The sequence below is a fragment of the Hibiscus syriacus genome, unplaced genomic scaffold, assembly GCF_006381635.1.
Source record: "Hibiscus syriacus cultivar Baekdansim isolate YM2019G1 unplaced genomic scaffold, ASM638163v2 tig00020022_pilon, whole genome shotgun sequence".
In the NCBI taxonomy this organism is placed as follows: Eukaryota; Viridiplantae; Streptophyta; class Magnoliopsida; order Malvales; family Malvaceae; genus Hibiscus; species Hibiscus syriacus.
In genome coordinates, this window is record NW_024062481.1 from 3,586 (window position 1) to 20,350 (window position 16,765).

Sequence of the window (16,765 nt, forward strand, 5' to 3'; positions counted from 1 at the left end):
GGGTAACCTCGTGACGTGGAGAAGCAAAAAGGGGTATGCTGCAGCACGCAGCAGTGCAGAGGTAGAGTATCGAGCACTATCCCATGGTATATGCGAAGGAATATGGATACAACGATTAATGGGAGAACTAAAAGTGCCCTACACCTGACCTATAAAGATGTATTGTGACAACCAGACAGCTGTCATCATAGCACATAACCCTGACTGTACACCATGATTGCACCAAACATGTGGAAATAGATTGCCACTATATCAAATAAAAAATTAACTCGGGTGAAGTGTGCGTCAACTACCTACCTACCACTATATCAAATAAAAGTTGCAGACTTGTTAACCAAAAGCTTGAGCAGAAACATGTTTGAGGAACTTATTGGCAAGCTGGGTTTGATAAATATCTACACTCCAGCTTGAGGGGGAATGTTGGAATTCCTAAGATTAAGGATAGATTACTTACCTTAGTCCTAAGAGTTACCTTGTAAAATATGATCTAATCTTAGTCATTGATTCTTAGGGAGTTACTGATTTTTAGAGATTGTTTACTTATTTGTTCTTAGTCCTCTCTATAAAGGCTATAAACTAATTAGTAAGAAATAACAATCTTCTTTCTAAGTTTGTTCAAATGACAATAGAGAAGACGGAAGGAATTAACATAAAACCTGAACAACAACAAAATTATTCAATAACAAGAACCATAGATTGACAAGCCCAAACATTAGCAGAAAGGAGCAAGCATCAGTGCAGTCCAAAGACAAGAATATTATACTCAAGGAAATCAAAAAAACTAAGACTAGTCCGTTATTTCAAAACTAACAATGTTTGCTTCCGGAAGAAAAATAAGCTAATGGCAAGCGGCATAGAAAGGTCGGTTCTTCAAAATAGTATAGCTAGACTACAAACACAAAGATTATAATCACTTAAATAAGAATGCAGCCAAGAAAGGAAATAGATCCAAAAGACACCTGATTACATCAATGTCATGTCCCTCCCCCTGATTACGTCGGTGTCATTAAAAAGTTATGAAGTAAAATGTAAAATAACCTGATTCTTAAGGTAAGGCTGTAATGTGATCACAAACTGAGAAGGATCTGACGCTGGCATGCAAAGTGATGGGTCTACAACACAAAATGCATGCAAGGCCAACACATAGGGAAGTGTAGGAACTTCTGATTCCACGTTACTCGTTTCTTCAGTCTGCAATATTCTTTCCAATAAGCACTTGCACATCACTTCACATCGTCTGCGTACTGCAGCAAGTGAGACAAGGTTGATTCCGGCAGCTTTTGCTGATTGAGGGAGAAAATCAAGGGCCAAGTTACGCTTAATGACAGTTACAATAAACTGATGGTTGGGCAAGTGCCTTAGCATTTCAACAATCTGCTCTGTCTTCTTAGCCACCTCCAAAGGAATGGAACTACCATCTCTAGGATACTGAGTCTGCACCCCTGAAGGTTCTTCGAACCAGAACTCATAAAATGTCTTACAAACAAGCTCCTGAAGATGAGAAAAAAAACTACTAAGAATACTGAGAAAGCAGCAGTTTTGATAAGAAAAATATATATTGCAAGAAAAGTTCAATGCTCGTTCATGAATCTAGAACAAAGGAGAAACACGACTAATAGTTTGCGTCACCAGGTTTTAGGTACCATAGTGCCTTTCATCAACAAAAACAGCTGACAAAGATTTTTTGGTAGGAGGAAAGAGACCATCTGCACTACATTTTTCAGATGCCTCAGTTGAAAAGAGGGGGAAAAAAAGATATTGCCATTAGTGCCTCAGTCTTTGACATGAAATACACTGCTTCATGGAATCTGAATTACCTGTATACTTGATTCATCGTCACTAACACGAGATATAATCTCTATGCAAGCACTTATAAACCCTGAGAAGTTAGGATTTGTAATGCACATATCTCGAATAATTTTGATTGCTCGTTTCCGTACGCTGACTCCAGTATCTTTAATCCTCTCTGCCAACTTCTCGAAGTACTAATTATTCCCAAATTTTTGGAGTAGAGAAAAAGAAGGGGAGGGGGAATGAAACAAAGACAAGTGTTATCAATAAAGCATGGCCTGCTTTCAAAAGATACACAAGTGGAGTTCAAGTAGTACCTTTAAACTAACATCTGGATGTGAAGCAATGTGTCTTCCAACTAGTTCCAATGCGGCTTCCCTGACTGATATTGCAGAGTCGCAAAACCTCCCCTCAACAGCCACTTGAACACGTTTGTCACCTAATACTTCTGGATCAACTTCTACAACAATACTAACCTGCCATGAATACATGATGGAAACTAGTTTCATCAGTATAAATAAAATGAATATCCTAGTTCCAAATAACAAGTTTGAAGAATTTTTCACTTACTGCTCGTAAAGCCTTGGCCCTAATTACAGGAGAGTTCTCTCTTAAGCTAACCTGCAAAGAAAACATGAAATAAGAATCAAGCCTGCTGTACTTACCGAATCGACTTGCAAAATATCTTACTAACCAGAAGCAAGTAAAGAATCTTGTCAAATCCTCTAGAGAAAGAATTATTTTGTCCCAATGCTAAAGCAATCTTCTTGACTGAATCCCTTAAAAACAGTGAAGAAACTGTCCCCGAGTCACGCACTATTGCTTTTGATCTCAATCTAGCAACGTAGTACTTGAAATTTTGTTGAGATTTAGGACCATCTTTATACCATAAGCAAAGATAACACCTGCGTCAAAAAGCACAAGTTTAAACAAAAAACCAATTAGGAAGGGAATCTTTGAGTTTTCATTTTCACATGCACAATAATCAGGAAAAAAGTACATACCATCGGACAAAAAGATGGACATCATCAGCAGAAGCGGCATCTTGAAGATGATTCAAAAGCATCTGCTGAACAATTTCAGCATTCATAATAGGATCAGAAGATTTATCTGAGTGACTCAGTTTCGATTTCCCATCATCCTTGTACTGTGACTCACAGTATGATTGCAATACAAGAAGTTCCTTCTTACACATGCAAAATTGGCAATACCAACTATGATTAGGAACTTCTTGTTCACTTACGCCCATACAATCAGCATGGAAAAATCTTTGACAACCTTGACATCTATACAACACTTTCTCCACCTTTCGATCCAAACAAATGGAACATACACCTTTGGGGCAACTATGATCGATACTATCCCCACTTAGCAATTCTTCTGATATCCAAAACTTTTCCTTCCTAATGATGAGAGCATCATGCTTCAACCTTGTTGCTATTGTACCAAGAAGATCAATTGCCATTATACGTGCAGAGGTATCCTTAGATTTTGGACCAGCATTTTGGAGCAGTAAAACACAAAGAACCTGCAAATGATGGTTTCCAAACTCTACCATTTTTATCCAATAATAATGACAAAACAAATATAGTCAAATCTTTTCTCACCTCCAAAATAGGAGCAGCAGCAGGATATTCAGGTAGGTTCAATGTTGTCAGTAAATCAGTGACTAGATTCTCGATCATCACTTTCAACTCAGATGCATCTTGAGTCTTTACAGAAGCAAGACGTTGAAGGACACGGGTCCAGAAATGACAACATGTTTCCTGGACAGATTCATGGCATTTGGTTAAGTAACTAGCATCAACTGAGACTTCCAAGAGGGGACTCCCAAATGATGTTTTCCTTAAAGCTTCAGGAAGGTTAGCACTGCTGTGAACCAACTGAATTAGCAAAGCTGTAACCATCTGGATCTGCCTCTGTTCTTCATCAGGTAGGTGATATGCTCTTAATGCTCGCTTTGAAACAGGCAACTTCCATAGAAGTTGAGTCATTTCATCTATTATATGTTCTATGTTGGACATATGAGTAGAATATCTGTATCAAATGTAACACTAAGGTTAAAGAACAATATCTAGTTACCATAATTTACCTTGATGCAAGCATTTAATCATGTGTATCCTTTAAACAACTGAATGTTTGGATTCATACCCCAGTTATCAAACCAATTGCTTTGAGTTGCAAGAGCTGTATGTTGTCCACCAAAAAAGTAGTAAAGCTTGTCTTTAGCAGTTGTAGAACACAACTATCAGATAACTTCTCAATCAACAACAAGTCTTTTAGTAAACCAAGAATAGTGCAGAGCTTCTGTAGTATAGCATGCATAGCACCAGAGACCCTGTCAAGGAAGAAGTTAAACAGTAAGACACAAAACTTCAACTATGCTAAATTATTTCTATTATATTGATGTTAAGGAACAGCATATGAATAAGCACACTTGTTCAAAGCTGATTTTTTTGCTTTAGCACTCTTGGTAGTGCGTCTTTTCTTGCTAGCAGAACCTAGTTCAGCATCAGGCTCTTCATCATCATAATCTAGAGAGAAAAAAAAGTGAAATTAAAAAGTTCAGTACTAGAAAATTAACATAATATATATGCTACCATTTGACTGAAAGAGAAATCTAGAACATAGATTATACAAAAATACAGTTAAATTCAAAAAATGAAGACAAGATGGACTTTGACATGCTATCACATTTATCGATGCAAATGACAATGGCAAGAAGCGTCACAAAAAAGATCCTGCACTTTTTGCATAAATCAGATGCCAACCTTCAACTGCTCCATTTTCACTTGGTTTATGCAAGGCACGATACGATGGATCATAAGCTGACATAACATCTGTTATCTGACGCCTAGAGAACTCAAGAATCCTTTCAATAATCTGTTGAGAACATAGAGATATTCATAACTCGTGTTACAAAGGTAGAAATGGACAACCAACATAAAAACCAAATGCAAAGCACATCAGAGATATCATAATTTAACAAATCAAATATTGTGAGAAAATTGCAACATCAATAACCTTTTAAAGTTTCGTTATGATCCCTACCACTAAATTGTTTTATTTATATTCCAAACCGTTTGTAGTGTTATTATTAGGTCCATCCATAATTAATCCAGTTAAAAAGTACAGAAAGTGCTTATATGAACGCCACCTTCTTGACAGCTGACATTTCCATTTATCTTAACAGATCTTTCAAACAATAAGACATTCTTGGAACAATTTAAGAAGGTTTAGACTTCCAATGGAACAATTGAACGCATGAGAACATTATGAAACTTCACAGAAAAGTCATGGTTAAGAGCTAATCAAATGAGGCACATACCTCTTCATGATATATTGTTTTGGCATGTCATTATGTGCCATTACTGCCAAAGAAGCATGAATGGATTCCAGGGCACAGAAGACTAACGAGAATACATCTGAATCTTGCTGAAACATTTGAACAAAAATGAATTAGGCTTATGAAACATAATATGCTCCTCATATAAACCCAAAAAAAAAAGAAAAAGGAAAAACATCAGAAATTTAGAATTTAATACTCGATGGGAACACCACACGCAGATTTGTTTGACACATGTTTAGTTATACATTAACACTAAGCACAGTTTTCAGTTTTTGCTTTCAAATGTCAGTTGCATTGTTACACCCAAACTAATATAGATACCACAGCAAAACAGAAGGAATCCTCAAAAGAGCAGAAAGATGTGAAAACTAATCAATAACAAAAGAAGGGGAAATGGAACAACGGTTTCAATTCTGATTGATCAACAACCACTAAGTGCCAGTGTAAAACCTGAAACAAGATGATACTAAGACATCCATACCAGAAGGCAAAATGATATTGCTTAAGACTGAACTTAAGATCTAACCCAACCCTTCCTCTTTCCAAACATAATCAAAGGTGACAACAAAACAAATAGTTGCACAACCATGCACACCAAAAAACCAAAAATCATCACTTACACGATCGCATTCATCAACAGACAAACCTTCTGCTCGATGTATCTGATGATCTAGAATCCGTAACAATTTCACAAGAATATCTACAGGAACCAAATGTAGAAGTCTCTTTGCACGTATTGACATGATTTCATTAACAAGCATTCTAACATTGTTAACCGGCAATGATAACCACTCCATCTCATCCCTATCATCACTATGAATTTGAGCTCTGCTGCAGAAATCCTCCAGCATCTCACAGAAGTTCCCAATCATGGCATCTATAGGAAAACGTTATGGAAAAATAAATGTGTTAATACAAATGAGAGGAGGGAGTGGAGGAACAAACAAAAGGCAACCTTGAAGCTCTGTAGAATCTGGCAGAACTGATGACCCAATGTCATCAACCTTTTTCTTGGTTTTTGACTTCTTGGAAGATGATTTTGGTGCATCCTGCAATTACATCTATAAAATTAAGAATGTTCAACAAGGCCAGCCTTTAATAGCTAACTTGAAACCCATCCATACATTGGCAAGAACATCAGTCTGCTGATTGTGAGTGATGCTAATTTCTCTCTGGAATTGCCCAGTAAGAGGAACACTTGGCCGAGATGGCTTCCTATCAAACACAGCACCACCAGAGAGTTTCTCCTTGACAAGACCTGAGAGACTTGAAGAAATGCAATGAACAATAAGCCCAGATATTTGAAATCTATGTATATGAGGTCACCGGCTGATCATGTCCAAGAGGAAAAGAATACAACACAGAATATTGTGAACATACAAAATCAATATTGTAATATATTTCCATACAACAAATTGTAGCTAATATGCACTATTTCTTGCATGAAATAAAAGAATCCATACCACTTTTCATATATATGTCGACTATTTCATCCACAATGTAGATCATCTAGGCTATGGACTACACTATTGTTGTTGAGATTTTTCGTGAAATATAAACTCTGGTGCAGATTAGAATGATATTCGATTCTGAGACGTCACCACATCATTGTTCCCTCATTCAATAAAGGTAAGTGGGTTTATTACAACAATTTCCTAGTAGATAACTAAGTACAGTTTCAGAAAAGGCTTCAATCAGCTAATGAAAAAATTAATAAGCTCCCTGCAAATCACATTCTAGTTTCATAACGGAACTTTCTCATCTGCATATATCAAAAAGAACTATCATGCCTTGGCTCAACTTATATAGTACTTTCACTAAATAGGATGAAAACAAAAAATTGAGAATACTTTGTTTACCAGGGATAACATACTCAAATGCTGCAGGATTGTATTGGAGAACTTGTGCATGAAGTTTCAAGGGCTCCAAGCCGTCATGTGTAACTGAACTTGCCCCATCCCTAAGATTCCTGCAAACAAAACCAGATATAAACAAAAAATATAATCAATTGTGTACACCTAAGACTGGAGACTCAAATGCATGGTTAATCATTTAAGATCTGTTGTTTACTACTTTTCTATATTTGACCTTTGTTTCTGACATAGAAGAAAAAACCTAAGAAATAAAAAATTATAATTATCTAACATAAAAACGAATATACTTTCATTTTTTTCATAAAATATTATAGAACTATAATGATTTCTACATAAATTGCTCATTTTCAAACAATTAATTTTATCTTTAACAATTATTGAAAGAATGTATAGAAATAGCTGAACACCGAACAGCAATTAAATAAAATAGCAACTATGTGAAACATTAAACAATAAATTCAAATTATTCAAAGAGGGAGAGTGAGAGGGAGAGGGAGAGGGAGAGGGAGAGGGATAGGGATAGGAAACGCTAAAGCTTATATGTACTATCGATAATAGTAACAATGACTAAGAACTCTAAATCTTTTCTTTCAAACTTCACTACCTTCGGATAACACTAAAATTTGAACTTAAATTTCAAATTCACTGGAACTCAAAATGCTTACAGATACGAGACGTCCGTTTCGCGAAGCAGATCAGCAATTCGACTAGCTCTAGCGATTATTTCCGGTCGATTCAAAGACCTGGCAGCTCCAGCAGCTGGGTCGTCAAACAATCGGAGCTCCAGATCCGAAGCACCACAGAAAACGGGCAAGGAAGGGAGCGGCAAGCACTGCGCCACCTCAGAATGGATGGTGTTGGTCAAGCCGATGCCGCAGTTGGCCGTGTCCATCAACCTTTCCCCGTGATGCTCCGGAACCCAGGACGTGGTGCTTGGATTGCTCATGGATCCGTTATTCCGCAGGTGAGGGATTTGCTGCAAAGAGAGAGCATGAATAGAGTGGCTTCTTAGTAATATTTGAATGAATCTGGGGGTAAAATTAACAGTAAATAGGGTTTAATTTGACAAACAGGAGAGGATTTGAGCCCTAAGATTTGGGAAGAAAGAGGGACAAAATAAATGGCGGGGGAAAAGGTGTGACAATTTGGGGAATTATTTTTATGGCACGATTATTATCATGGATTCGAGTATATTTGCCAAGTTACTAAAATACCCTTGTTTGACGCTATGTTTCATTTGATTTTATATTTGAGAAGGATTCTATTACAAATAAATATATACAGTATATCGTCTTTTTCATTTAAATACTTAAGTTTTTTTTATTAAAATAAGTATTTAAAGTTATATTTTAATCAAAATAAACACCTAAAGTATTTTAGGTCAAAATAGATACTTAAATTATTTAATATTTTTCATCAAAATTCTAAAACAATTTACATATGCCATTAATTAAATAATACTCTAGATACTTCGATAAAAAATATTAAATACTTTTATAACCTACTTTGACCAAAAAGATAACTTTAGGTATTATTTTGATCATAAAATACTTTAGGTACTTAAATGAAAAAGATGATATATTGTAGGTACTTATTTGTTATATTAGCCTTGAGTTAATTGCATTTCATGTTCTCAACCTATTACTCTCGTTCTAAATTAATTCCTGAACTTTTAAATATTTTGTTTCCATCCTCATATCATGATTCTCATTTTAAATTGTTCCCTGAACATTTGAACATTCCAAATTCATTCTCAAACTATGACCCCGAGTCTATATTGATTCTCAAACTTTTGAATGTTCTAATTCAATCCTCAAACTTTCGAATGGTTTAGGGGACATTATTGAAACGTTTAAATGTTTGCGGATTTAATATGAAATGAGAGTTATAGTTTATGGATGAATTTGAAAAGTTCAAAAGTTTATAAAATTGTTTAGAATGCGGGTCATAACTTAAGGATTAAACTAAAATATTCAGAAATTTAAGAACTAATTTAAAATAAAGTAATTGTTTGACGATTTGTAGTACAATTAACTTTTTATACTTTGAAATATTATTAATATTGTAAAATGTTTATGATAGTAGATTTAAAGGATTTAAGACTTATCTTTAATATTTTTGATGATTTACTTATTAATTTACCCTGTCAATTAACTATGATATTTGTTTGGCTGTATTTTATATATTATTTTTTATATAAATTCTTCATTATTATTCAAGGCACTGTTGTGTTACCTTACAATCTTTCCACGTATTTTAATCCCAATAATTTCTTTAATATTTGTATGCACGCCAAATCACTTTAAGGATATATACAGTGAGAGATTTGTCCTTGAAAAAAGAGAGAGCTCAGCTTAATTCCTCATTCCAGCTCTTACAAATATTACACAGCCTCCTAAAACCAGACAATTTGTCGAGAACAATGGTTGAATGCTTTGGGACATTCATAGAAAGTTACTGTCATAAAATCTTCTCATTCTTTTCTCTGATTTCACATCATGGTTACTCTGTCGAAATCTTTATCCAGCCAAAACTACAACACCAATCAGCCATGCTTGTCTGCATAACTAAGTCATCTATTGGATCAATGCCCTAACTTAGCTTTCATCTTCTCCACTAAACTACCACAATCCTTATTAGTTAGTTTCCGAGGAACTACACGAACCTCAAATGTCTGACAAGTAAAGATCCCAACTTGAAACCTGTTGCCTCGTGAACAAGAACTAGTTGAGCATCAATCATACCAGAAGAATACATGTAAGACTCGTCAACATTGCACTTTAATCTAGAGTAACTCATAGAACTATTCAAAGACACACTTAATCCCCAAGATATAATCCAAGGATTCTCTACAAAAAATGAAGAAAACATCTGGATGAGTTAATAACCTTACTGTCCTGCACATAGGATGATAAAGGGAAACCTTATTGGCAGCAATCGAGACATCACATTCATTGATAAAATAAATAAGGAGACAACGAATCTTCATGTCTTATGCCCCTTTCGCCCTTGAAGAACTCGACCATGTTGCCATTAAAAGAAATATAAAATCTGGAATCAGTAACACATGCTTCGATCGAATCCTTGAACTGGTCCCAACCCTTCCAAAACAAGAAGAATAAAATAACAACTTAGTGAGTCAAATGTCTTCTGGAGGTCATCCTTAATGGCACACTTGAGGAGATAGTTAAATCAGGCCATATAATTATAAAATTAAAATATTCTAAAAATTAAATTTATAATATCTATTTAAGATTTAATTATTACTCTTTTAAAATAAAATAAACCAACAATCATGTGAATTAATTGCACTAAACATAGTTACCAAAATAGTTTAGGAATAACATCAGTTGTTTATTTTTTTTCAAATATATTATACTTAATTTAATCTATAATTTCCTCGCTGATTTTCAATTAGTTCCATGCTTACCAAGATATTATATCTTTCATTTAATTACTTAGCTTTTATGCCTCAAAATTTGACCTATTTATACATCGTGATTAGCCATTAGTTTTATCCATCTTTTATTTTAATAAAAGAATATTAATTTAATATTTGAAATTATTTTGAGAATGGTTATTCTCAAGCTTTTCCTCTCATTTCTATTAATGTTGGGTTCGGACCGTTCGGTGATGGCCAAGAGACAATCCCACATCGGCCGTCGACTGGTTGATCAAACTTGGCACGACGCCCATGCAACATTCTACGGCGACATGACCGGTTCTGCAACCATGAGTAAGTAATTATATATATATACACTTACACGATTATTCGATAATACTGACGATAAATATACTAGCGATGATTATTTTTATTAAATATATTGTATTCTTCATAAACGATATCGATCAACTATCATTAGGGAAGGAGTCATGATTCTAAGTTAAGAGATAAAAGTTTAATTAACTATTAAAAATGAGAGGACCAAAATAAAAAAAAGCTGAAATTCGAATATTCAAATAAGTATTTATCTTCATATATTTTTTATTGATAAACAAGAAAAGGACAATGGTCTCCTGAGACAATGAACAGCTTCGTTACTGACTACCGTATCTTATTTATTTATGTATTAAGATATAAATTTTAAGAAAGAATTATGTAAAATTAAGTTATTTTACTAAAATAGAATGTAAAATCAAGAAAAAAAAAACAAAGTTAATATAAAATATTAAAAATCTATGAAGTAATATTTTTTAAATCTATGAAGTAATATTTTTTAAAAAATAGGGTTAATGTTATTTATTTTTTGAAAATATTGAGTATCAATTGACACTCTAATGCATTATATGGCTCAGCCACTATATATATTAAATTTAAGGATAAATTACACATTTATTACTTAAATTATCAATTTTAGTTTATTTTAGAACTTAATTTTTTTTTTTAAATCATATCTAGCATTTAATTTTTATTTTATTTCAGCATTTGTTAAAAACTTAACGATAAATTTTAAAAAAAATTAAATTTTAAAGTACTAAAACAAATCAAATATAATAGTTTGAGTACTAAATGCATTAAATTTTGAGTACTAAATGCATTAAATTGTTTGTTTGTTGTAGGAGCTTGCGGCTATGGCTATCTCTTCAAGCAGGGCTACGGACTCAAAACGACGGCGCTTTCCACCACAATTTTCAACAAAGGTTCCACTTGCTGCGCGTGTTTCGAAATTCAGTGCGTCGATGATCCGTAATGGTGTATTCCGGGTGCAGACACCGTCATCGTCACCGCCACCAATTTCTTCCCTCCGAATCCCTCGAATCCCGCCGAAAATTGTTGCAATCCTCCATTAAAACACTTCGATCTGTCCATGCCGATGTTCACGTAGATTTCCCGAGCCAAAGCGGGGATCATCCCCGTCAAGTTCCGATTTTTTTTTGTGTTAGAAGAAAGGAGGTGTTCAATTCCAAATCAGTGGAAATCCTTTCAACATAATGGTATTGCCATACGTCGGAGGCGCCGGCGATATTTCCGGCATTAAAATCAAAGGTTCCAGCACCGGTTGGGCTCCGATGACTCGTAATTGGGGCGTGAATTGGCAAACTGGAACTCATTTGAAGGGACAGAGTTTGTCGTTTCAAGTGACGGGAAAATGGTGCAATTTGATAACGTGACGCCCGCTGATCGGCAGTGTGGTCAAGTTTTTGACGGCAAAATTAATATCTAGGAATTGTTCCTCTTAAAGTGATTAGCCTTCGCTTTTTTCTCTCGTATCAAGTTTAGAAAGAAATTCGAGAATAATAAGATAATTATTTTACGGCAAACTACATTATATTTTTGTGTAAAGTGCACATATAGTCATCCGATTATAGAATAATATTTTATTGAATCTTCTGACCATTAAAAGTTACAAAACGATAATTCGACTATTCATTATGTTTCAAATTTGTCATTTTCCGTTAAAAAAATAGCGACAATATGAGTTGGATGTTAATTTTTTGCCTAAGATATGATAAAATTTGATCACAAAATCTCAAACAACTGTCATATCTTGAACAACAAATTAGCATCCACCTCAAATTACTATCAAATTTTTAACGAAAAATGACGAATTTAAAACATAATAAATAGTTGAGTGACCGCTCTATAACTTTTAATAGTTGAGAGATTAGACGAAGCAACAACCTATGTAAAAGGACCATTTTGTAACTTTTAATAGTCGAGAGATCCAAAAAATAATATCCTATAGTTGGAGGACCATTTGTGTACTTTATCCATATTTTTTAGTCACTCGAACGTTAATTTTTTAAATTATTGAAAAATATAAAATAATCAATAATTGTTAATTTTTCTTTTGAAAATTCAACATAACAGTTAATGACATTACCATAATACTCGATAACTATCAAGAATAGAACCAATTAAGTGGTCTCAATGGTTAAAATAAATATTATTTTTCTTGAATGTCTTGAGTTTGAACAATTGCTTTAATTGATTAATATTTACTTTACAATCATCTCAAACTAATATTTGACTTAAACCATGATTAAAATCGAAGGTTAAATCAAAATTAGTTTTCTATACTAATTAAATAATTATTTATTTTAATGAAATAAATATTAACTTATTTTAAAAATAATTTTATAATATTTATTTAGGATGTAATTATTAGTTTTCCAAATCAAATTAATCGGTATATAAATTAATTAATTTAAATACAGTTACTAAAATCTGAAAAATATTTATTGTTTTTTAATTAGTTATACTGTACTTACCAAAATTGTTTTTGACATAAATTGTTACCTAAAGCTTATGTCTTACATTTAATTACTTGCCTTTTATATCCCAAACTTGACCTATTTATACATTGTTTTATTTATCATTTATTTAAATAAAAAATAATTTAATCTGATATTTGAAATTATTTTGAGAATGGCTATTCTCAAGCTTTTCCTCTCATTTCTAATATTGGGTTCGGTGATGGCCAAGAGGCGATCCCACATCGGCCGTCGACTGGTCGATCAAACTTGGTACGACGCCCATGCAACGTTCTATGGTGACATGACTGGTGCTGCAACCATGCGTAAGTAAAGCATAGCAGTGTATTCAGTTCGGTTCAATTCGAAAAACTTTTTACCATCGATGATTCATATACATCATGCGGATGTAAAGATGATAATTTAATTAAAAAATAATAAATTTCGATTTGATCTAACTAGATATAGTCCTATTTAAAAAAAAATGGGTTCAGATTTAGTCAGATTTTATAAAGGGTGAGGTCAGACTGGGTCGGGTTCGTGTCGAGAGTGAAAAATTTTGATCCGACCCGATCCGAAGACAATAGTGTAACTTCTGCAAATAAATTTATGGATAATTTTTATAATACCCCTTTTTCTATTTTTTAAATCAAGCCTTTATTTTATATCGGATTGGGTTGAGTCAGATTTATATTCTAAAAATTCGAGTTTGATTAAGGTCAGATAGAGGATATATATTTTTCGAGTCGGGTCAGGTGGGTGGAGAGTATATATTTTCGGATCAATTCGAGTGTCAAAAATATTTTTTTTGAGTCAGATCGGGACTTGTGCCATCCCCATGCAAATGTTATTTCTCGAACGTAAGATATCTAAAGAAAACAACACTCTCTAACCATTGATGTCATTCAATAGATTTTATTTCGATAATTTTGTTTAATAATTCAATAGTTTTTAATTTTATATTAATATTAATTTTTTAGATGTGTTTTATTTCGACAAAATAATTTTCACTTTATGATTTTTAAACATTATTTAGAAAGTATTTAAAAATATATATAATTTTTAAAATAATTAAACTTTGATAAAAAATAATAATAATTTATAAGATAAACAACTTAGATACCGTCCAATTTTAGACGTTGTATTATTTATATTATTGAACTTAATTAATTAATTATAATATTAAACTTTAAATTTTTTTCAATTATATTATTAAATTGTTAATGACACAATATCTTGATTATCGACATAAATAACGACTATTGAAGTAAACAATTCACCAAAATAATATCGTTTTAATGCGATTATTAACCATATAACGCACTAGTGGTATAATTGCACCCAATATTCTAAATTTCTGTGAATTGTTTGTTAAATATTGCAGAAGGAGCTTGCGGCTATGGCGATCTCTTCAAGCAGGGCTACGGACTCGAAACGACGGCGCTTTCCACATCTCTATTCAATAACGGTCTCACTTGCGGCGCGTGTTTCGAAATACAGTGCGTCGACGATCCTCAATGGTGTATTCCGGGCGCAGGCACAATAATCGTCACCGCCACCAATTTCTGCCCTCCGAATTACTCAAAACCCACCGGAAATTGGTGCAATCCGCCGTTAAAACACTTTGATCTGTCCATGCCGATGTTCACGAAGATAGCCCAATACAAGGCGGGGATTATCCCCGTCAAGTACCGCCGCGTTCTGTGTTCGAAGCAAGGCGGTGTTCAATTCCAGATCAGCGGGAACCCTTACTTCATATTGGTCTTGTTGTACAACGTGGGAGGTGCCGGCGATATTTCCGGCGTTAATATCAAAGGTTCCAACACCGGTTGGATACCGATGAGTCGCAATTGGGGTGTGAATTGGCAAACTGCAACTCAGTTACTGGGACAGAGTTTGTCGTTTCAAGTGACTAACAGTGACGGAATAATGGTGGAATTTGATGACGTGGTGCCCTCTGATTGGCAGTTTGGTCAAGTTTTTGATGGCAGAATTAATTTCTAGGAATGCCCCTTTTAGATTGATTAGCCTTTGTTTTCCCCCCTTCTTGTATCAAGTTTAGTGAGAAATTGAGAATAAACAAATAAATGTTTTTTCTTGTGCTTATAAGATTTCATTTTGATTATTTTGAACCGGCTCGTATTGCACACTTGATTTTGATTGGTGAATTTATATTTTTTCTTGTGCTTATAAGATTTCATTTTGATTATTTTGAATCGGCTCGTATCGCACACTTGATTTTGATAGGTGAATTTTTTAGGGATTTTTAACATACACAAAAACTCGAACTCGATATCTTACTTATACTATATCAAGTTGTTTACCTGAACCAACCCATGTTGGTAAACTAAATCATATTTTTTGTCGAACCATTGGAGCATACAACATTATAAATGGGGTAAAGTGCATAAATGATCACTTTACTATAGGATATTATTTATTAAGTCCCTTTACTATTAAAAGTTATAAAATGATCCTCCAACTATAGGGAGTTACTTCGTTGAGTCACTTGACCATTAAAAGTTACAAAATTGTCACCCAACTATTTATGACGTTCCAAACTCGTCCTTTTTTGTTAAGAATTCAACGATTGCATGAGCTATACATTAACCTATTAATTGAGATATGATGAAATTTGATCTCATAACCTCAAACGACTATCATATCTCAATAAGCATGTTAACGTCCAACTCATATGGCAACAATTTTTTAACAGAAAAAGACTAGTTTGGAACATAATGAATATTTGAGTGACAATTTTATAACTTTTAATAGTCGAGAAACTCAACAAAATAACCTCTTATAGTTGAGGGACCATTTTATAACTTAATAATCAAAGGACTCGATAAAATAATATCTTATAGTCCATGGACCATTTATGTATTTTACCCTGTTATAAATTAACTTTTTAAATTATTAAAAATTAAAAACTAATTAATCACTATTTTTTAAATAAATTCACTTAACATTTAATAATATTATCATAATATAAAATTTTGTATAGATAGATAAGGGGTTGGAACAGACTATCTTTCCTCCAAATTTTCAAATTCTCATATATTTTTAATAAATTTGATTAAATTAATTATCAAGTTTAATAAATTATTAAAAAATAATTTGATCAAATTTACTACATTTAAAAACAACTAAATTAAAATAAAGCTTGATGACCAATTTGATCAAATTTTAAAATTAATTTTACTTATAATTATTTTAAAAACCAATTTAATTAAACTTATCAAATTCGGAATAATTTTATGTTTTAAGCCAAACATAAACATCAAATAAAATCACAATATTTCAAATACGAGTAAAAATTAAAATTATGGATAAACTATACCCATGACCACTTAATTATGAGATAATTTTTTATGACCATCAATATTTTAATTTTATCAATCAAACCATTTAATTATTTTAATGATACAAATCAAACAATTTGCCATTAACATTTGATAGATGAGTCAAAGTGATAATTAAAAAAATGATATAATTATATATTGGCAAAAAGATAACTTTTGCCCCGGTAATAGATTCAATCTATCACTTTCGTTCT

The 16,765-nt window shown here is 33.1% G+C and overlaps 1 protein-coding gene and 2 pseudogenes across 1 annotated transcript; 2 read left to right on the plus strand and 1 right to left on the minus strand.

Annotated features, from left to right (window-relative positions):
* Positions 1-1,002: 1,002 nt before the first annotated feature.
* On the minus strand, positions 1,003-8,145 carry LOC120209734 (annotated as a pseudogene).
* Positions 8,146-10,647: 2,502 nt separating this feature from the next.
* Positions 10,648-12,179, plus strand: LOC120209735 (annotated as a pseudogene).
* A 1,205-nt stretch (positions 12,180-13,384) lies between these two features.
* LOC120209736 (expansin-A25-like) lies at positions 13,385-15,213 on the plus strand. The gene is made up of 2 exons (XM_039208664.1): positions 13,385-13,535; positions 14,594-15,213. Exons 1-2 carry the CDS (start codon positions 13,385-13,387, stop codon positions 15,211-15,213), a joined length of 771 nt encoding a protein of 256 aa, XP_039064595.1.
* The last annotated feature ends 1,552 nt before the right edge of the window (positions 15,214-16,765 follow it).

Excerpts from the sequence above, each read along its gene's own strand:
- LOC120209736 (XM_039208664.1), top strand. The coding sequence starts at position 13,385 with ATGGCTATTCTCAAGCTTTTCCTCTCATTTCTAATATTGGGTTCGGTG. Across the intron at positions 13,536-14,593 it reads GACTGGTGCTGCAACCATGC|AAGGAGCTTGCGGCTATGGC; the intron begins GTAAGTAAAGCA and ends TAAATATTGCAG.